The sequence below is a fragment of the Dama dama genome, chromosome 26 (assembly GCF_033118175.1).
Source record: "Dama dama isolate Ldn47 chromosome 26, ASM3311817v1, whole genome shotgun sequence".
NCBI classification, from domain to species: Eukaryota; Metazoa; Chordata; class Mammalia; order Artiodactyla; family Cervidae; genus Dama; species Dama dama.
In genome coordinates, this window is record NC_083706.1 from 38408583 (window position 1) to 38432473 (window position 23891).

At 37.4% G+C, this 23891-nt stretch overlaps 1 protein-coding gene across 1 annotated transcript in view; it reads left to right on the plus strand.

Moving 5' to 3' along the window:
* The window catches only part of ADGB (androglobin), a 181338-nt gene extending 178872 nt beyond the window's left edge, over positions 1 to 2466 (plus strand). The window contains exons 35-36 of the mRNA XM_061130178.1: positions 605 to 788; positions 2169 to 2466. Coding sequence (XP_060986161.1) covers positions 605 to 788; positions 2169 to 2354 — 370 coding nt within the window. The 3' untranslated portion in view covers positions 2355 to 2466. The remainder of the gene's footprint in view (positions 1 to 604; positions 789 to 2168) is intronic.
* The last annotated feature ends 21425 nt before the right edge of the window (positions 2467 to 23891 follow it).

Below are 23891 nucleotides of genomic sequence, written 5' to 3' on the forward strand. Positions count from 1 at the left end.
AGTGCATTCGAAGTTTTTGAAATATATAGCTTATATGTTAAATTTAGCAAATGTTTTATTAAGTCAGTTATAGAAGCACTTAAATACTTTCTGTAAGGACTTAATGTGTAGCCTGGTTAAAGTGAGTTGAGCTATGGAAAAACCCCATCATACATGCTGCTGTTATTTAATTAGATTGAATTTCCTTAGGAACCAAACAATAGAATTAATAGAGGTAATTGTACAAGCACATCTATAAGTTTTATAAAGCATATTTCTAAACACTTTCAAACCTAGTTTTTTAGATGTACTATTTGAAGAGGTGTTTGTGGAATTGGTGTTTGAAACTATGAGATTATTTTGTAGTTTCAAACACCAATTCCACAAACACCTCTTCAAATAGTACATCTAATTTATTTTTCTAAAATGATTTTCTAAAATATTAGTGATTTAGTAAATGGAGCCTAGTCGATGAAAAAAATAGTGGTTTATTCTTTCTGTTTTTGATATTTGATTTGATTCAGATCACTACTCTGTTGATAAGATTTTAAATTATTTGAGTGCTGAAGGTCATTCCAGAGTTCTCAAATGACTTATGTTTCTCTTTTGATGTTTTTATATCAAGAAAAACAAATATTGAGCCTCAGCTGCAAACAGATGAGCTAAGTCAGCAACAGGCAATGCAAAAGGCAGAGGAGGTCCACCAGTTTCGACAGTATCGGAACAGACTCCTTAGCCTGCGTGATATCGAGCAAGAAGAAAGGTTTAAAATGAAAGATGAATTGCTGGAAATGTATGGAGAAATGCGGGTGAGTGTACAAGGGCATACACTTGGATCACGGTTGACAGATTCTTTTGTAATATTAAAAAGATATCATAGAATCACATTTTAACTAGGTAGAAAGAAGTCTTGAAAGTCTTTCATTCCCAACTTCTCAGAAAATTGGCAAATTAATTATTCATCTAATTTACTCATTCCCTGAAATCCCTCTTAAATACAGCACTAGAAACTGACCCACAAAATGGGAAGAATGGGAGAGAAAACAACAGCAAAACATCTGTGAATTTGGAAAGTAGCTGGAGGAAGATGGCATTAACAGATTTGAGGCAGCCAAATCCTAAGCCAACAGCACAAAAACTCTTAAGACTGAACCTAGAGCCTGTCATACATAGAGTGAAGTAAGTCAGAAAGAGAGAAACGAGTATCATAGAGTAACACATATATATCTGGAATCTAGAAAAATGGTATTGATGAACATATTTGCAGGGAAGGAATGCAGACGCAGATACAGAGAATGGACTTGTGGGCACGTTGGGGGAAGGAGAGAGTGGGAGGGATGGAGAAAGTAACGTCAACATATACACTCTGCCATGTGTGAAATAGAGAGCTGGTGAGAAGTTGCTGCCTAACAGGGAGCCCAGCCTGGCGGTTTGTGATGACCTAGAGGAGCGGGATGAGGGGAGGGGAGGGAGGCTCAGAAGGGAGGAGGTATATGTGTTATTATGGTTGATTTGTGTTGTAAGGCAGAAACCAACACAACATTATTAAGCGACTTTCTTCCAATTAAAAAATAAATTAAAAGAAAAAACCACCACCAACAACAAAGAAAGAGTCAACCCAATCTGCTGCACAGAATCCCTCAAAAGCTCAGAAATTGGTGGCACCATCCACCTTAAGAAGTGAAGGTGAAGAGAGAGGAAGAAAACAAGTGGTATTATTAGGAAGTTCCCCCAAGTACAACTCAGACGTTTTGTCAGGGCTTGAGTATGTGTGGGAGCTAGTCATCTCCTGAGTACAGTTGCTGGGAGAGACACGCTGGGCTGCATATTTTATACAGATTATATCCAAACTCATTTAAAGCAGGTAGCTGCTTGGTCAGAATCCGTCTCTTTCTTTCTTCACCTTTCTGTTTATTTTTCTCCTACTTGTGCTTTTGTTTACCATTCTGTAAAACCTCACATGCCCTTTGGTATCTCATGTTTTATTCGTTAACAAACATTTGAGATCATACCCTAACTTTCATCTTCCTTCAGTAATTTCCTACATGACGCTATTGGCATGAGGAAAGGGAGTGTAGTTTTTTTCTGGAACCTTAATAAGTCTCTACCCGTGGATCTAATTTACTTGGGTGCTGTTTTTGTTTTTTGCTGTTGTTTTTGTCGCTTCATTTTGTTTCATTTTGGAATAGGACTCCTTAGACGAAGCCCGGCAGAAGATCTTTAACATCCGGGAAGAATATAGGAACAAATTACTGGAAGCTGAGCGCCTGAAGCTGGAGGCTCAGGCTGCGGAGGAAGCTGCAAGCCGAGTGGAGCCAGAAAAGAAGGTCCCAGCTCCCGACACACACAAAAAAAAGAAAGAGAAGAAAAAGTGACCAGGGCGTGCCCAACACCACCTTTCTTCTGGAGAAGAAAAACCTATTTTTCATTATCTCTAAGTTTGCCTGTTGATAAAAATAAGAGGTTAGGTCAATTGAATAATAGACATTTTCCCACCTTAGAAGTTAGTTTCCATGTTTTGATGTTAACTTTATTGGTTTTTCCCAGAAAGCTATTATTTGAGTTTTAAATTTTCTAATTTCAATAAAAAATAGTCTCAAAATATTTGGAATGTAATAAAGTGTATGTGTCTCACTCTGAATTGCTACATTTTGAGTTAGTACTAGAATAGGCTCTTAATGCCTTTGAAAAATTCAACAGTGAGAAAAATAGCTGTTGTTTTTCTGTAACTTTAAAGACTTTCAAATAGAATTTTTTTTTAAATATGCTTTGAAATCATTGAATAGGATAGAGATGAAACTATATGAGTCTAGATGCAAGCATGAAAAAGCACACTCGAAAGAAAGAAGAAACTCACCAAACAAATAAAACTTTAAAAGAACTGTTTTAATAAAACTATTTGCTTCAGACTTGTACCTTTTTAAAATTCTTTCAAAGGAGAATGTCAACAAACCTCCTTCATTGGACAAGAACATTTATGGGTTAAGCACATACTCAGAGTTTAAGAGTTTGGACCCTTAACAATGAGTCAGAGGAACCCTGGCATAGAGAATGTGATCACATACATCTATTGTTCTGTGTACCAGCATTGCAGATTTTGTAACACATAACATGTTCTTGTATGCTAGTTTCCAAAAAATAGTTAATGCCTTAACTGAGACACATAGTAGAAACTGACTTTCCCAAATACACATTTCCAATTCATTACTTTCTGTGATAAAAAAAAAAAAAAAAAAACTCCCACAGTATTTTTGAACCAGTCAAAATTGTTCCACTTCAATGCCTGCCTGCTCAATTGCTCAGTCGTGTCTGATTCTTTGCGATCCCATGGACAATAGTTCGCCCAGTTCCTCTATCCATGGGATTTCCCAGGCAAGAATACTGGAGTGGGTTGCAATTCCTTCTCCAGGGGATCTTCACAACCCAGAGATTGAACCTGGGTCTCCTGTGTTATGGGCAGTTTCAGTTACCTCTGAGCCACCAAGGAAGCCCTTCCACCTCAATAGATGGTTTTATTTTTTTCATTTAAGTATTATTAAAAATGTAATTCTTTATACATATATGTATACAGAATACATATAATTCTGTATACAAGTAATTCTTTATACATATGTATTGTAAATTTACTTAATTAAATATGCAAATACATGCATTTTTCTCTATTACTCTTTGCCTATACTTCCCTTTACAGCCCTATGATCTACCAATCTTCCCTCCCAAATAATCTATGGGAACAATCTGGTGTGGATATTACCACATTTTTGACTCATCTCCTATAATTGTACATCAATATTTTATGTTATATCATGGCTTGTTTTACAAATAGACATTTTATTATACATTAAAAAATCTTGATTTTTCTCACTATATAATTAAAAATCTAGTCAAAAGTAATGTATAATTTTTTAATTGCTGTGCAATATCCCATAGTATGGCCTTCCCTGGTGACTCAGACCATAAAGAATCCACCTGCAATGCAGGAGGCCTGGGTTCGATCCCTGGGTTGGGAAGATCGCTTGGAGGAGGACATGGCAACCCACTCCAGTATTCTTGCCTGGAAAATCACCACGGACAGAGAAGCCTGGTGGGCTACAGTCTACTGGGTCACAAAGAGTTGGACATGACTGAGTGACTAGGTACAACACAGCACATTCCACAGTATAAATATACCATAATTTAACCAGTTAATTGCTTTGTTTTTAGATTTTTGGTATACAAACTATCTATGGGAAAATGTGTATGTATGTGTATGGATCAGGATATTCAAGTTGCCCTGTACAGATTTTGAACTGTATGGGTCTACTTACACACAAATATCATTTTTTAATTTTGGAAAAATTAATTTTTCCAAATAAATTTGGAAAAATTATATTATTTCTAAATATCTTTTAGAAAATAATATTATTCCAAAAATATCATTTTGGGAAAATTTTGGAGATTTGCAGCAGTTTAAAAAGTTCACAGATGAATTGTGTAGCCTAGAAATAACAAAAAAAATTAAAAGTCAGATATGTCATGAATGCATAAAATACATGTAGATCCTGGTCTGTTTTATCATTTACTACCATGAAAATGCCACAAATCCATTATAAAAAGCCAAAATGTATCAAAGCAAACACAAGAAGGTCGTATGTGGTACCACTGGCAATCAAGAGAAATGTAAACAAACATAAAGAGTTAGCATTAAATCATAACTCGGTAAAATTGTCTGCAGTATTTACTGTAATAATTTTGAAGCCACTCCAGTATTCTTGCTCAGAGAATCCCATGAATACAGGAGCCTGACAGGCTACAGTCCACAGGGTCACACCAAGTCGGACACGACTGAAACAACTTAGCACACACGCAAGTGTTATAAATACCTGCTTAAAATGCCATGCGATGCCAATCATCTCCCTGTGAACAATCACCTCTCCAGTAAAATGCATATGGCAGTAAAGGAAAAAATGATCTCATGTGGTACCCAACTATTTTCCACTGTCTTCAGTGCAATACTGTAAACCTTGAGTAACATCAGGGGACCCATAGGAAGTATCACGGGTGATGTGGAAAGTGTTCCCAAGAAACAGAAAAGTCCTGACATTACAAGAAAAAGTTGAATTGCTTGATAGGTGCTGTAGATTGGGGTTTGCTGCTGCGATTGCCCAGTGTTTCAAGATAAATAAATCTAACATAAGGACTACATTAGAAAAAGAAAAGGGAATCATGAGGCCATTACTGGAACTATGCCAGCAGGTGGGAAAACTTTGCACTTTTTGACAAATACCCTTTTATCTTGTATTGAAAGTGTAGCTTTTCTGTGGACACAGGATTGCTCTAAGCCATATCTATATACTCTAATATGATTCAAGAAAAAGCAAAATCATTAAGTGACAACTTAAAGCAAAAGGAAGGTGAAGGATCTAAAGCTAGAGAATTTTAATGCCAGCAAAAGATGGTTTGATAATTTTTAGAAATAGATTTGGCCTAACAAATGTCAAGATAACAGGAGAAGCAACTTCTGCTGACTGAGAGGCAACAGACAAGTTCCCAAAAGCCATTAAGAAAATGAGGAGAAAGGGCATCTTTCTGAACAGGAATAATCTTTCTGAAAAGGTGTCCCGCCTGAACAGGTTTTTAATGCAGACAAAAGTGCGTATTCTGGGGGAAAGAAAAAAAGCCACAAAGGACATTTACTAGTAAGGAAGAGAAGTAAGTGCTAGGCTTTAAAGTAGGAAGGAATAGGCTAACACTATCGTTCTGTGCAAATACATTCAGGTCTATGATCAGGACAGCCCTTAACAATAAAGCTGCTAACCTCTGAGTCTTGAAGAGAAAAGATCAGAACCAGTTGCCAGTCTTGATTGTACCACAGGAAGGTGTGGACAATGGAACCCCTTTTCTGGATTGGTCAGTCAGGAAGTACCTTGCCAGTTAGTGGCTGAATTTTAAAGTTCTTTTGATATTGGACAATGACCCTGGCCACCCAGAATCCCTTGAGCTCAGCATCAAAGAGGTACAAATGGTCTACTTGCCCCTAGATACAACAGCTCTACTGCGGCCTCTAGATCAGAGGGTCTTAATGTAACAAGGAGAGCAGTGCTAACACCATGTTGAAACCCCATCCCTCATTCATGAGCCCTATGTATTCTATTACTTTAGCCCTGCATCTCAAACATTAGAGAAATGTTGTGCATGCATGCATGCTAAGTCACTTCAGTCATGCCCAACTCTTTGCAACCCTATGGACTCCTGTGAAGCCTACCAGGCTCCTCTGTCCATAGGATCCTCCAGGCAGGAATACTGGAGTGGGTTGCCATATTCCCTCCTCCAGGTAATCTTCCTGAGTCAGGGATCAAACCCAAGTTTCTTATATCTCCTGCATTGGCAGGTGGATTCTTTACCACTAACACCACCTGGGAAACCCCAGAGAAATGTTGCTTGTGCCCAAATAGCTCATTAAATGGGAAGTCCCCATCCCATTGTCCTTGTTAGTTATATGTTGTAGATAAGCTCACTTTTAGCCTAGAAACCTTACAAGTAACTAGAGATAAGAATGGTAAAGTAAAAATAACTGCTAACAATTCATTTTGCAGGAGCCTTATAATCTAGCCTATATGAGCAAGTGGAACAAAGAAATGTTTATCTTCCCTTGGAGGACAAGTGGCTCCAAAAACACTGCAATCTGCCTTTACCCTTTAATCTTGAACCCTCCCACTTCCCCTTTTCCCTTAGCATAAAAGAAACCTGAATCTACTCCGAGTTAAGGTGGCTCTTTAAGACATTATTTCGCCAGCCTCTCAGATTGCTGACTTTTCAAATAAAGTCACTATGTCTTGCCCCAGCACCCTGTCTCTCAACTTATTGGCCTATCATGAACTTGGTAACAATAAGGAACTTTAAGATTTATTACGCACAGGACACTAGGGAAAGGATTATTAATGCTATGGAAAAGAATACCAATTAGGAGAACATTATGGAAGTTTGGAAAAATTGCACCATTGAATATGCCATCATTGTTGTAAAGCAAGGCTGTGAAAGCCATCCAAACCCAATGCAACAAATTTCTACTGGAGAAAACTATGTCCAGATCCAGAAGGTGTGCCTGACTCCTCAGGATTTACTACGGAGCCAGTCAAGAAAGTCTTGAAATTGTGGATATGGCAAAAAAAGAAAAGTGGTGGAGTAGAGTTAAGGGTCTCAAGATAAGAATCTTGGAGAAACTCTGAAGCTAATAGACAACACACCAGAGGAATTGAGAGAAGATAACTTGATGGAGATGAGAGCTTCCAAACCTGTGCCAGATGATGAGGAAGAAGACACAGAAGCAGTGCTGAAAAATAGATGGACATTAGACAAGCTGAAATTAAAAGATGCTTGCTCCTTGGAAGAAAAGCTATGACTAACCTAGACAGCATATGAAAAAGCAGAGACACAATTTCACCAACAAAGGTCCATCTAGTCAAAGCTATGGTTTTTCCAGCAGCCATGTATGGATGTGAGAGTTGGACCGTCAAGAAGGCTGAGTGCCAAAGAATTGATGCTTTTGAACTGTGGTGTTGGAGAAGACTCTTGAGAGTCCCTTGGATTGTAAGGAGGTCCAACCAGTCAGTCCTCAAGGAAATCAGTACTGGATATTCATTGGAAGGACCGGTGCTGAAGCTGAAACTCTAATACTTTGGCGACCTAATGCAAAGAACTGACTCATTGGGAAAGACCCCGATGCTGGGAAAGATTGAAGGCAGGAGACGAAGGGGATGACAGAGGATGAGATGGTTGGATGGCATCACCGACTTGATGGACATGAGTTGGAGTAAACTCTGGGAGTTGGTGATGGACAGGGAGGCCTGGCATGCTGCAGTCCATGTGGTTGCAAAGTGTCGGACATGACTGAGTGCCTGAACTGAACCGAACTGAGACAATCTGGTGGAAGGTCTCCAATTATTCAAGATGGCTTCTGACTTATTTTACAACGTGGACCTTTCTATAATATAGCCACTGAAACTAGAGGGAACACTGGAAGAAGGATTGGAACCATAAAGAAGCTTTTAGAGGAATGAAAAAGCAAAAAAGTCAGACAAATTATGATGTATTTCTGTAACGCTACACCAAGTGTGCCTGCCTCCCCTCCCGCTCTTCCTCCTTCTTTTCCACCTCCTCCACCTCTGCCACCTTTGACACAAGAAGACTGATCTTTCCTCTTCCTTCTCCTCAGGCTACTCAGTGTGAAGATGATGAGGATGAAGACCTTTGTGATAATCTACTTCCACTTAATGGGTAGAGATTGGAGCCCCTAACTCCCACATTGTTCAAGGCTCAATTGTAGTAAATTGTCTTCAAGTTAGATGAAATGTACCTGCAAGCATATGTGGTCCTTATAAACCTTATAAATTAAATATATATCTTTAATCATCAATAACTTCTGTCAAATATTTTTTATTGCTGTCATTTGTTTGATTTTTAAATTTTCTTTGCCTTTGTTCTTCATTGTTCTCTACTTTTCTTGATATACTTTTAAACCTATTACTTTTTGAGCTTTTCTATTTTTTTTCTATTTCTGATTTATCCAAAGCTCTGAAACTTAAAAACTTTTTACTATGCAACATTTTTCTTCTGATTAATGAACACTTGTCTGGTATGTTTTTATTTGCTATCTAAACATCATTTGGTTCACTTTCATCTCGTTACCTTTAATAACTTTTATGGCATTAGACAGATTTTACCCACTATTTTAAAAAGATTTGTTTTTATGAAATGCTAGTAAAAGTTGCCCATGTATGATGAATAGTAAAGAATAACTTACCCAACTTAATGGATGGAGGAAACCCTCCCCTATTGTAATAATCAAATATGGCCTTTCATCCAGCCATATTTCTCTATCTCAAAGAAAATCTTGGTTCATGAAAGTTTTTTGTTTTGGCTTGGTTCGGTTTTTGCCACTACACCTCTGTTGCCTAATTCTCCATAAACCTTGGTTTTCAAGGTAGAATTCTCATGTTTAGATATTTTATTTTGCTGCTATAGTACTCTGGACTCCCCACCATTGTGCATTGTTGATTGTGATGTAAATTGGTACAACCACTGTGGAAAACATTCTGGAGGTTCTGCAAAAAAATTAAAAATTGAACTACCATGGTATCCAATAATCCACCTTTTGGGTATATATCCTCCCAGAAACACACAGATCACAATCTCAGAGATATCAGCATCTCACTTGTTCTTTGAGGTTATTGTTCATAATATCCAAAATAAGGAAACAACCGAAGTGTTCATAAACAGATGGATAGATAAAGGTCAGATAGATAAAAGGACATATGGATAAAGAAAATATACGTAATAGGAATATTTCAGCCATTAAAGAAAAGGAAATTCTACCATTTGGGAAAACATGAACCCAGAGGACATTACACTAATTGAAACAAGCTAGACACAGCAAGACAAATAAATACTGCAAGATCTTACTTACACATGTAATATAAAATGGTCAAACTCATAGAATCAGAAAGAAAAACTGTGGTGACCAGGTGTTGGAAGGTAAAAAAAAAGGGGGGGGGGAGATGTTGATCAAAAGAATATAAATTTTAATTATAAGATGAATATGTTCTGGGGAATCTAATGTATAGATGATGACTATAGTTAATAACATTGGACTGCCTACTTGAACTTTACTAAGAGATAAGAGAATAAATCTTAAGTGTTTTCACCAAACACCAAAAAAAAAGGTAACTGTGTGAGGTGATAGATACATTAATTAACTTGATTGTGGTTATCATTTCATTTCACTATATGTGTACATATACATAATCATCTTAAATGAGAGGGAGATAAAATGCACTAATGTGATGTTCTTAGATAATACTCAAACTGTTAGAATACTATTTGAATGAAGACTCCAACAAGTCCACATGGTATATTGTTAACTTTAAATCTTTAAACAAAAAATAAAACAAAGATAATAAGTTATTATTGAAATGAAATAATAAAAATAATTCAATTAATCCAAAAATAGGTTAAGAAAAAGGGAGAATATATCAAAGAAAAACTGGTAAGAATAGAGAATAAATGGCAAGATGGTAGTTTTAACAAAGTATTTTTAATAAATAAAAATAATTACATAGCCCAATCTTTAAAATGCCAAAATATTTTGTAATAAGATATGAATATCAATGCATAAATACTTGGAGAGACTACACTAGAAATATATGGTACATGGAACACTAGTTACTGATGTTTATACCTATACTTGAAGTCACTGAAAATGTAGCTGTTACAATTGCAGACTGATGTACAGGTGGTTTGTAACTATGACTCAAATATTTGAAATGAGGTTGCCATTAGTGACAGTTTCCTTAACGGTGAACAACCCTTTCCAAAGATAACAATGTTTAGTCTGCCCTCATTGTGTACAATGATTTGTATTCATGAAATTCACTAAAGTTCACTGAACCTGCACAAAATATACTTAGGTTTTTCAAATCTTACTAGGTTAGGTTCTTGGTTTACCAGTTTGCTTTTAGACTACATGAATGTTGGACCATTCAAATCATTTATAGGAGGAAAGGTAATTCTTTGTTCCATGTAACTCTCTAAAAAATTGAAAGATGTCTAACATCCTCGGCTTTCAATCACTAAATAACAGTAGTTTTCTCCTATTATTGGGACAATTTGAAATGCCCTCCACCCTCTCGTATTCCCTAAATATTCTCTAGAGCTGGTGTTTTCCACACTGAGATCACCCTCATGTAGGAGAAAAGTGAAGATTGCTGGAAAGCTGAAGACAGTAATGTCTGTGGATCATAGTTAACAGATAACTCTAAGAATACATGGGCCATTTGCTCAGGCATGTTTGACTCTTTCCCCGTGGACTGTAGCCCGCCAGGCTCTTCTGTCCGTGGAATTCTCCAGGCCAGAGTACTGGAGTGGGCAGCCTTTCCCTTCTCCAGGGGATCTTCCCAACCCAGGGATCGAACCCAGGTCTCCTGTGTCACCTGCATTGCAGGCTATTTTACCTGCTGAGCCACTGGGGGCATACAAATATTCTCCAAAGTGTTGATTGAGTTAACCAAGGTAGAGCTATTAATATAAGGCATACCATAGCTCCTACAGTCCCTAGGCTGCTGTCTTTGATAACTTATATGGCTTACCATTTAATTTCTTCCTCCTTAATTTCCTACTATCTACCTCTTTACAACTTATCCATCCCCCACCAAGTACTTCGAGGTCAATATACCCCTCCTTTCTCAGGGTCTCTTGTAAAAGCAGACAAGACAGCTTCCATTTTCCTCTTCAGCAGTCGTAGACCTGCCTCTGAGTCTATGGTTATTACCCCCAAGGTTCAACTCTGAGTCAATGGTTATAATCCCCAGGGTGCAATTCAGGTGATAATGAAACATCATTACAAAAGCAATTTAACTTCTCAGTGCCTCCAACACCTCCACTGAAAAACAGAATTGTGATTTTTCCATTTGCAAAATCAAAGTGTCCACTAAAGTGTTTTTTGAAATGTAACAAAAGATAGCCTTCATTTAAGTGGATCAGAAAATTGCTAACTTCAAAAACTTTTAACTGGCTTCTAGAAATCAAGTCTCCAAAACAATAAAACATTGATTTCTAGTCTCAAGCTCCCTGTTAATATAAACTATTTGCACATATATGATATATTCTGCATGTGAAATGCTGCATATATTCTGATATGGTAACTGATATTTACCTTGTGTCTTTTCATTCAAAAGAAATCCTTGCATTCACTGACTCTTGAAAAAGGAAAAACAGGGGGAGATGTGGCAGGAAGAGCCAGGCAGTAATGAACTTTACCTCAAAGGAGAAACACTGTGATACCACCCTTAACCCCTAGCTTGGACCATATCCTGGGTGGGATTATTTATACCAGCCTAATGAAAACCTTCAAAGACCTTTACAGAACATTTCTGAAATGAACATTATAAAAGAACTCTATTTCAAAAAGGTCATTATAATATTTTTTGTCTGTGGTGGTTGTGTGGTTTAGTCGCTACATCATGTCTGACTCTTGCTACTCCGTGACCTGTAGCCCACCAGGCTCCTCTGCCCATGGGATTCTCCAGGCAAGAATCCTGGAGTGGGTGGCCATTCCCTTCTCCAGGGGATCTTCCTGCCCCAGGGATCGGACCCAGGTCTCCTGCATTACAGGCGAATTCTTTACCGACTGAGCTTCCATTCACTGTATTTTTTGTCTACTCAACTATAAAACAGATTTTATTCATCTTAATTTAGATAAACTAGTTTCTAACCACAGGTGTGTTTTCTTGTAAGAGCTTCATTACATATTGAAGGGTTTGCAAGTGCCTGGAACTTAAGGCTAACATCCTTGTTTTTGGTATGAGCACAGATGGCAGCATCGCCACATGAATGGTATGATTCGTTTTGAAATGAACCTGTATAATCACTCTACCATATATATATATATATGGTGTGTCTATATATATAATATACATAGATACATATATTCAACCTGTAATTTTAAACTATTCTAACTTTATTCAAATAAGCTCAACACTTCTAATACACTTCGTAAACTATAGAAATTCACTAACCTGTAAATCACTTTCCTATCTGGTATATAATATAATGACCATCTTTATTTTCAATGTTTATCAAACTGTTGATTCAGAATCACCAATTCAGATAGCATATGGTTGTCTCTTCCATTCACTGTAGGTGGTTGATATATTTAGACTGACACAAAAGAACTCATAAAAAATGATGTTTGCTTTAGTGGAAACTATATCAAAGTCGGGGTATCTTCCAGACACAGGGATTGAACCCAAGTATCTCACACTGCTGGCAGATTCTTTACCTCCTGAGCCACAGGAAAGGGGATCTTCCCAGCCCAGGGATCAAACCCAGTTCTCCCGCATTGCAGGTGGATTCTTTACCAACTGAGCCACCAGGGAAGCCCTCAAATTAATATGTTACCTAGTAAAGACTTCCCTGGTGGTTCAGTGGCTAAGATTCTGAACTCCCAGTGCAGGGGGACCAGGTTCCATCCCTGGTCAGGGAACTAGATCCTGGATACTGCTATTAAAGATCCTGCATGCTGTGGCTAAGACCTGCCACAGACAAATAAATAAATATTTATGACCTTCCCTGATAGCTCAGTTGGTAAAGAATCTACCTGCAACACAGGAGACCACAGTTCGATTCTTGGGTCAGGAAGATCCACTAGAGAAGGGATAGGCTACCCCCTCCAGTATTCTTGGGCTTCCCTTCCGCTCAGCTGGTAAAGAATCGGCCTGCAATATGGGAGACCTAGGTTCGCTCCCTGGGTTCAGAAGATCCCCTGGAGAAGGGAAAGGCTACCCACTCCAGTGTTCTGACCTGGAGAATTCCATGGGCTATACAATCCACGGGGTCACAAAGAGTCCAATACGACTGAGCAACTTTCACTCACTAAAGACTTATCAGTTAATCTTTAAAAGGTTAACTAATATATACCATGATTGTAGCTCTTGGGTGAAATTGGGCTAAGTTAGTTAACATATTTATACCATTTTATGGACTTGAAAAATATTTTACATGCTGTTTTCACCAAGAAGATTAGCTCAAACTTGTGCAAATGGCCAAAATTATATCAAATACAACTTCATCAAAGACTATTCCATTGATTAATACAAAATCATGATTATATATTTTTCTTTCAAGACCTTTGAAGTTTTCATGTATTTCTCCATGAACTCAGCTAACTTTTAACTCAGTTGCTTCTGAAGTAGCATGCACCCAAAGTCTTCATATTTTTACATTAGGATGTGTGGAAAACAACCTTTGGCAAATAGTGCTTAAGTTTGTATAAGGACCTTCATTTCCATAGCAAATCATTTTAAGTCATCAAATTTTTAAAGTAACACTCTATGAAAATAGTTTTTAGAATAGTCAGCTTGAAATCTAAAGACACTTTCCAATTCAGACTTCTTTTTACCTTTCCTTTTCCATTTATCAACACTTTAGTCATCTCTGGTTTCATAAAGGCAAAGAATAAGAAAGTAGAAGAAAACCAAAGAGTTTCATGTGTGGTTTACAGAAATGATTTTAAAATTTCCTGAAGGGAAGTGAAAATTCCTCATGAAAAGCTCATCTATCATCCACGCATTTCAATAACCCTGGCCCTTCGGTTCCCTGACTACTTCCAATCTGGCTGATGAGCTTCGTCTCTTCAGCTGTCTCATTACTATTTTACTAGTTTGTCACATTAGAATAATTTATAATGCATTGTATGAAGACTTTTTCTCTGTTATGTATTGGTTTATAGTCTCCTTGAGTGTCAGGGCCTCATTAAAATTGTCATATCTTATGCATCTTAATTATCCACAGTTTATAGCACAGAACTGCACAGAGTAGGCTCTCAGTAGATTATATTGAATAGATTTGCATTATCTGGGTTATTAAGTTGAAGTGAAAATAGGCTTATATAAATGCTTATGATCATTTTTAAAAATGTATTGGCCTTCAAGTGAAAATATTGAAAAATACAATCTACAGAGCTTTAAAAAAAGGATTTACACCACTAAAAGACTGTGATAACACCAGATGGCTGGTTGTCAACAATGGCATTTTGCAACATTCACAGGAGACATGTAGCATAGTCTAGTTGAGACAGCTTCATTCTCCAGATAGGATCTTAAATTATATACCATTAAAGCAACCAGAGAGCTCAGATCCATGCAACTGAAATGAGAACATTACAATCTGATGACAGCATATACCTTTGGCTAGAAGAGCATCCCTTTATTTGATTTTTGGTCTTTTCCCTCACACAATTTTGTCAGCTAAATAAGATGCACAACTTGAGAGCTGTGAATTAAGTTTTATTTGGGGAAAAATGAGGACTGTAGTCCAGGAGACAGCACCTCAGATAGCTATGAGAGACTGCTCCAAAGAGACAGAGCTCTTGGTTGTGCTAAGTCACTTCAGTCACCTCCAACTCTGGACCGTACCCTGCCAGGCTCCTCTGTCCACGCGATTCTCTAGGCAAGAATACTGGTGTGGGTTACCATGTCCTCCTCCAGGGGATCTTCCGACACAGAGATCGAACCCGCATCTCGTGTCTCTACTGTGGCAGGTGGGTTCTTTGCCACTAGTGCCGCCTGGCAGAGCTCTTGGCAAGTGCCAATTTGTAGCTGACAACTCCAGTGTACAAGTGTACACAAGTGTGAATCACAGAATAAACGGTGAATGAAAGGGGGAGAATGGGAGACACACCCACCACTGTATCACAGCAACTCTGAAATTCCTCTGGGTAGACTTGTGAAGCCTCCACCAAACAGTGCAGAAGATCCTTGATGAAGTCTGATTTTGCACTTTAGGAATACCTATCTGTTCATTTGAGCTCCAAGGTCCCTGAATTTCTTCTTGTCGACTATACTCTTTGGCTATATCTGAAGTAGCTGTTTGCAAGTATGTCCTTCTCAAAAACTGACCAGTGTTTGTATCCTGGTTCCTCCAAATTCCTATAGATATTTTGTAAGTAGGTATAAGTGAATGAGAATAGAATAATTGTGGCCATAATAAAAATAGAAAAGGCAGTTAAATAAGAGATAGCAATAGTTTCCATTCTTACCTTCCTAGGAGCCTGTGGATACTACAATGTACATTTAATTTCTTGTCCCTGCCTGCCCGAAATCTCCTCATTGGTGTTTGTGCATGTGTGTGTGTGCATATGTGTGTTAGCATCAATAAAAGAGCTAAAGCTGAGTCATGAGCATCTCGAAGAACTGTCCATTATATTGGTATCTGCCACCTCACTTGGTATCTTTTCTGGTCTGGGTTTTTCTTCAGATCTATGAGCTCTTCGAATATCTCTCCAATGATTTTCTTCTTAAGTTAACCAGAGTTTGTTTCTTTTATACATAACCAAAGGACCATAACTCATACACTTAAAAATCATTTGGGGTTCTACTCTCTGAATTAGCTGGATTCTGAAATTTAGAAGATACAGTTTAGAAGTTTTTAAAAAACAATTACTTACATTCCAGAGTAAGGGTTCTTTAGCCTGGGGGCTTTGGATGGGCTTTAGGTGACTTCTGAGCCTCTTGCAATTATATGTATTTTCCTTAGATGAAATCTACAACTTTCATCAGATTATTAAAGAAGCCTATATCCTGTAAAATTCTAACAACTACTGCTCTAGAAATTTATTTGCAGTTTTCAATTAGCATAAGGGATAGTAAAATAATTAAATATTTTCTTTTAGTGCAAATTGTTTTTTCTCTAAAGAATGGCTTTATATCTAATCAACTTGGAGACATTCATTTGGAAGGAAAGCTATTCAATATTAGAATGTATCTGCACTATCATGAAAACTTCCTTCTCTGGAGATTCTTAAATATAGTGTAAATTGTTTAGCTTAAATGTATCTTCTTTATAAAGATTTGAGTTGGACATCTTGTGAATTTTTAATCTTTTCCAACCCTAAGTTTTTAAGATCCTGTCTTTCAAAAAAAAAAAATGACACCTAATACAAAATGCTGTATGATGTCAGAGCTGTTATTAAAGAAGGAAGTAAGAGCAAAGAGATTTAACTGGAAGATGTTCAATTAAGAAGTAGCAATGGAGATTCTTCCTGCAGTAGAATTATCACGTGAGAGGGAAAATAACTGGATTGTGTACAGATTCATTGGCAGGAGCTAATATACTCATCCAAATGTTGCACTTGAAAATGTCAAACATGGGTTTGTTTTTTTTTTTTTTTTTTTTGGCAAACAGATCTCTTTATTTTCATAAAAGCATTAATCAGGTTCAAAAACAATGGCAAGAAAAATAAGAGGGTTTCAATTTGAGAGAAAAAGTGCTGATTCAAATATGCAGTTTGGTGGGCTTTGGTGTTATTGCAAATCTGCTGGGATAATTAACTAAAAGGTGTTTCATCTCCAGGCAGCTCTCAGTAGAACTCGGCATCTATCTCAGTGTGCACAGCCGTCTTGTTTCACTAGTTAAAGACAGAACACGAAGAAAACTGCATGTGATTTACACTGCCAGGGGAATTTGGAAGATCAGTGTACTTATTCAAATTGGAATTTAGCCCAGACTCTATTTTTGTCAAAGGAAAAGGAGAAAAGAATAAAAGTTTGAGCATTTTAATAAAGCACAAGAACATTGGTTGACTGGGGATAGGGCACATGTTTTCCAGACTCTGAAATGTCTATTTAATTTTGCATAAAGCTTCAAGTGTTGCTCTTGACACACCAGTATCTTTTTTTATTTAAATAAGCAGTTGTTTATCTATTTGCTTTTTAAAATATCTATTTGATAGACACTGACTTATCCTTGATCTTCCCCACTAAGCAGACCTATAAAATCTGGAAATGATGGCAGAGACAACCAAAGGAGACTTCTGGAGTTCTGTAAGAGAGTGAGCTGGTTTGGGATGCCAGGACTGCAGGAAGAGCGCAGAAGCAAGGCCATAGTTCTTCTCCCCACACAGCAAAGAAGTTTTCCCTGGTGGTCCAGATGGTAAAGAATCTGCCTGCAATTCAGGAGACCCGGGTTAGATCCCTTGGTCAGGAAGATTTCCTGGAGGAGGGAATGGCAACCCACTCCAATATTCTTGCCTGGAGAATTCCATGAACCAAGGAACCTGGCAGGCTACAGTCCTTGGGGTTGCAAAGCATTGGACGTGACTGAGCAACTAATGCACACACAACAAGGGAAGACCTCCTAGACTCGTTGTTTTCTCATCACCAAAGTAGCAACAGAAGGCAATCAAATAGGTTGACGTTCTCCCAGCTAGAATGGGAATCTTTCTGACAATATCAGGTAAGCTGACATCACAGGCAAGGATGATCAAACGGTAGCCCCACTACAAATAAGCAGCTAGAGAAAGCATTCTGCTTCCTTGCCAGGTCTGCAACTCCCCCTTTTCACTGAGATACCGAGGCAGGTCAAGTGATCCATCAGGAGAAACCCAGCTACAGCTGGTACCTGGTCAAAGAAGCATCATTGTCCCCAGGGACCAAAGATTCTCTAAGGCACAAGCCCTAGGGTAGCTAAAATAATACTGACAAAGGAGGGATTACTCCACCCAATATTAAGACTAACTATCTACCTATTATAATCAAAACAACATGATATATATAGCATGATAGGCAATAAATCAGTGGAGCAGAATAAGGAATCCAGAAACTAATTTTTGACCAAGATTCAAAACTCTTGCAGTGGAAGGAAGATAGCCTTACAATAAATGTTGCCAGAGCAACCGCATATCCATAGACAAGAAGAAGGAGGACGAAGAGGAGAAAAATGAAAAGAAGAGAAAAAGATAAAAGAATCTCAGCCTAAAACTCTTTCCTCAAACAAAATTTAACTCAAAATGGATCATAGATTTGAATTGGAAGCATAAAACTTTTAGAAAAGCATAACATAAAATCCTTGGGATCTTTGGCAAAGAATTCTTAGATTTGTCATCAAAGTCACAGTCCATTAAAGGGAAAAACTGGTAAATTGGGCCTCATCAAAATTAAAAACTTGCTCTGCAAAGCATCATATGAAGAGAAGAAAAAGTCAAACCACACACTGGGAGAAAATATCTGACAAAGAACTAGTATTTTTATGAATAGCTCTCAAACCTCAGCAGGAATTAGAAATTGGGCAAATTACATGAGACATCACTGAAGAGAAGAAAGAGATACTGAATAAACACAACAAAAATTGTTCAACATCATGAACCATCAGGGAAACACAAAGTAAAGCCACAATAAGATACCACTGTATAGTTTATTAGAATGCTTAAAATTAAAAATATTGACAACACCAAATGCCGGTGAGGATAAGAAAAAACTAGATCACACATATATTTATATGGTAGTAATATAAAATGGTATAGCCACTTTGGCAAACAATGTGACAGTTTCTCAAAAAAATGAAATCATTCAAACCTCAGCTACAAGGCTGAATGCGAAAGCACCTAGAATAACTGCTAATCTGTAAAGACCTAAAACTAAGGAAGGCCGCAGGGAAGGAAACTTGATGTTGCAAACTGGTATGCTTCAATTCCCATGCTTATAATCCAGCAGTTGAACTCTTAGGCATTTATCCCAGGAAATGAAAACTTACGTTTTACCAAAAAACTTTTACATGAGTATTCATAGTAGCTTTATTCACAATAGCCAAAATTTAGAGTCCATCCAAATGTACTTCAATAGCTAAATTATTAAGCAAATAAATGGTGCTAGTCATATACCATGGTTATACAACTCAGCAATTAAAGAAAATGAAAAACACCACGCAATGACACAGATAAATTTCTAGGGAATGACAATCAGTGAAATAAACCAATCCCCCAGTTACATACTATATGATTCCCTTTATATACCTTTGTAGAAATGACAACATTTTAGAAGTGGAGGACAAATTCATGGTTGCCAGGATTTGGGGAGAGGATCTTGGTTTCATTTGAAAAGGGCTACACTGGGTACTCTTGTTGTGTGGAAAGTGCCCAGCATCTTGGCTATGATAATGGACACACGTATCTATACAAGTGACAAAATTGCATAAAAATAAATACGCAGAGAGAAGTGACTACAAGTGAAACTACAGAAATCTGAATAAAAGCAGTGAATTGTATCAGGGCAAATATCCTAAATGGGCCATTATATTACAGCAGAAGACTATGCCATTGAGAGCTTTGTGTTTGGGCCTTTGTTTAGAGTTGTCCTGACTAGCTCTGATTTTCTTGCTTTATTCCTGTCTGTGAACAGGGTTGACAAGCACCAAGCTGATGCCTGTAGTGTTGGCTGATCTCACAAGTAGTGAGCAGCAAGGATCTCCATACCTATGGTGGTGATGATGATACAAGATGACTATGATAAAGAACCAGCTGAAATGGGGAGATTTTCTTACAGGCTCAAAATAAACCCTAAATGTTGCTTGGATTTTCAACCTACGTACCTATGTTCCAAACCCCAAGGATCTGAAATGAATCCTTAGGTATCTGAAATCAGTATATTAATCCTAGCTTGCCAAGAGGAAGTTAAATTGATTCACTAGAGTTCCTTTCCAAGTGACTTTTCCCATCTGCTGTACTTTAATTTGGCTGAAATGTTGTGTGTTAAAGCACCACGTGGCAACGAGTCAATTATGAGATAACTCGATGCCACATTTAAAGATCTACTGAAATGTGAAATGATTCCCAAGCCTCAGATACAAGGCTGAGTAATACAGCACCCAGAATAACTCCTAATGTGAGATGACCTAAAACGAAGGGAGGCCAGGGGAAGGAAGTTTGATGTTGCAAACTGATTTGCTTCAATTCCCAACAAAATTAAAGTTCATTATGTAAATTTTCTCATAATGAAGCAGAGGGGGGAAAATTACATCTTTATAAATCTACACTGATTCAATGGCCTTCCCTCAGATTTGTCACAGTCTTCACCTTTCTAGTTTTCAACCTTGCGTCCATCCTCCTCCTCACAATTGCTAAGGGACAAGCCATAAAAAAGGCTGAGTGCCGAAGAGTTGATGCTTTTGAACTGTGGTGCTGAAGAAGACTCCTGAGTGCCCCTTGGACAGGAAGGAGACCAAACCAGTCAATCCTAAAGGAAATCAACTCTGAATATTCACTGGAAGGATTGATGCTAAAGCTGAAGCTCCAATACTTTGGCCACCTGATGTGAAGAGCTAACTCAAAGGAAAAGAACCTGATGCTAGAAAAAATTGAAGGCAGGAGGAGAAAGGGACAACAGTGGATAAGATGGTTGGATGGCATCACCAACTCAATGGACATGAGTTTGAGCAAACTTCAGAAGACAGTGAAGGACAGGGAAGCCTGGCAAGCTGTAGTCCAGGGGACCATGAAGAATCCATGGGGTCAACTGAGTGACTGAACACCAACAACAAAGCATTTGATTATAATTTAAGGGAAAGGAGGCTTGTTCATGCTTGAATACTTCATACATAGACCACACTCTTCCAAAGAATATTGGTTCTGGGTAGATAGTCTGAGTCTAGGGTTGTGCTTTTCCTTAATCCTCAAAGTTTGCAATCACATTTCTAGGAGCTCCCTAACTTCTCCCAGCCCCAATCTTCAGTGTCCCCAAAAGGCAGGTAAGTGGGAACCATGGAGTCAGGGTTTCTACATTAAAGTCTCTTCTCCCCTCAAAAAATGAAAACAAAAAGCAGCAAGACAGATGTAAGGACAAAAGAATGATGGCTTAAGTGAAAAAATATATATTTCATCTGTTATTTAAAATTACAGTGCTCCAAATGTATAGGAGAAATAGGTAAAGATGATAAACATTTTTGATCATGGTACTCAAAAGGAAAAAACCTGCTTTATCTAGGAGCCAAAAACTAGAGAAGCATCTCAATCAGTCAGTAGCAGGAAGGTGGAAATGGAGCCAGTACTAGCCGCAGGAATCAAGAGATGGCACCTATAAACATTTAGATTTATTCAAATTTATGTATTTATTCAAATTATTCAGGAAAGAGCAGTCATATGTAGTATAGGAAAATCTATTCGAAAAGTTCAGTGCACCTTACAGATTTCTTCTAATTTTTACAGAGCTAATACATGCTTATTTTAAAATAAATTTGAATACAGATAATAACAACATATATAAGACCTGCAGTGTGTAGTTAATCTACCGTCTGACAATTAGTCTATTTAATTATAACAACCTCCTTGTGAAGTAGAATAATTAGCATCCTAAATACTGAGTTTTTAAAAAGTGTAAGACTAAAGAGGAGGAGATTATATTACCCAAAGTTTTACAGTAAGTTATGGAGCTGGTATGTGATCCTTTGCATTGTCTCAGGATCTTAAAACTAGTAATTGGTAGGCTGTATGAGCCCAGACATAATAGCTATTCTTAGTGTCATTCCCAATCATTTTTGCCAAAAAGAGGTAATAACAAAATATTCAGTAATTTGGCTTTTTTTCACTTAGCAATCATAGAAAACTTTGCATATCATTATATATAAGCATCTTTAGTGTCCTTAATGTACAATTTTAGTGGAACATTTTTGCTACTTACATTTCAATTTGTTTAGATTTTAATTTGTTTATTATGTTCCTTAATACACAATAATTTCAACATATTTTGTAGTTAAATTTGCCACTTTTTTCCTTATTTGCAGCTGAATTTCCTATCTTGCTTAAATAAGTTTCATCCATCATTAGTTTATTACAAACAGTAGCCAAAATTCTTCTATCATAGTTACAATATGTAATTTATGTTAGATCTATCTAAAAGTTTATTTTATTAAGGTATACGTAGTAGACTTCATTAGTGCCCACCATTATCTGGTTCTCCTTTCTTGCTCAGGCATCCAGAAGATGATACTTTCCAGCTTTCAGGAGGTGAGAAGTGCTTTATGACTAGTTGTGACAGATGGATGTGAGTCAATATGTCACTTCCGTGCTGGAATAGAAGGCAGGTACTCCATGATTTCACCTCCTTGCTTCCCTGTTGGTAGCAAGTGTAGAAGCCACGTATTGAAATATCAGGGTCAAAAGATCCAAGCAGCTTGGGTCTTTGAGTTGTGTGTAGAGGACAATAGTTTCAGAGACTCATCTGACCTGCAGAGCATTTTGCAGGAGCAACAAATAAACACTTTGTGTTAATCCACTGAGACTTCATGGGTGTTTTACTACTGTTACTAACATAAGCTCAATGTATCATAACTAATAGAATATGATATAATATGACTTCAAAATGAACAGATGATACATAGAATTTTCCTCCAAATAAATAATTAAACCCAAATCAATATATCACAAAAGTAATGTTGAACAAAAGAATGAAGATAGTATAGAATTAATATTAAGTGATTTCATTAACATAAAGTTTGAAAACAAAACAAAAATGTAGTATTAGAATAGTGGTTACCTTTAGGAAGGGGAGTATGTCAGGGGACAAAAGAAGAAATTGTGAGATGATAGTATTCATCTCTTTGGACATAAGTGATGATCACATGAGTACTAGCCTATGTTCAGCACGGTTTTAAAACTGAATTTATATAGTGTCATTATTAAATATTCTACAAAAGGATTTTTTTACTCAGGTGTATGCTCTATGTATGCCAATGCACATAAATTTAGTTAGATTTAAAATTGAAGTGTTAGTTGCTTGATCATTGTCCAGCTCTTTGCGACACCGTGGACAGTAGCCCTCCAGGCGCCTCTGTCCATGGAATTCCCCAGGCAAGAATACTAGAGTGGGTTGCCATTTCCTCCTCCAGGGGATCTTCCTGATCCAGGGATTGAACACAGGTCTCCTGCACTGCAGGAAGATTCTTTACCGTTAAGCCACATTCATTCAAAATTTTGCTTTCCAAAAATTTTAAATATTTTAAGGGTTTTTTGTTTTTGTTTTTTTGCAGATTTAGGTATTACAAACCAAGTAAAATACACTTCCCAGTGTATTTTTTGTTTTTGTTTTTGTTTTTTTGCAGATTTAGGTATTACAAACCCAGTAAAATACACTTTTCTTCACTATGGTCTTTCATATTATGGGGAAAAAATGGCACAACTGTAAGACAAAATTATTCTCTTTTTCTTAAAAACAGAAGCACAAACATGCTTGTATTTCTCTGTCATTATTGTTCCTGATATAGTCTCAGCCACCTGTATGAATTATCATTTTAATCAAAGGGACTGACTTCCTTTTCTTTAAGAAACTTGGAGGTTTGTGCATGCTCAATCGTGTCTGACTCTTTGCAACCCCGTGGACTGTAGCCCGCCAGGCTTCTCTGTCCATAGGCTTTCCCAGGCAAGAATACTGGAATGGATGGTCATTTCCTCATCCAGGGGATCTTCCCCACCCAGGGATCGAATCCACATCTCCTGCATTGGCAGGTGGATCCTTTACCCCTGAGCCACCTGAGAAGGCCAAAGAAACCCAGGGGATATATAAATAAAGGTTGTCACACATCAACATTTTAGCAGACTAACAAAACTCATGAAT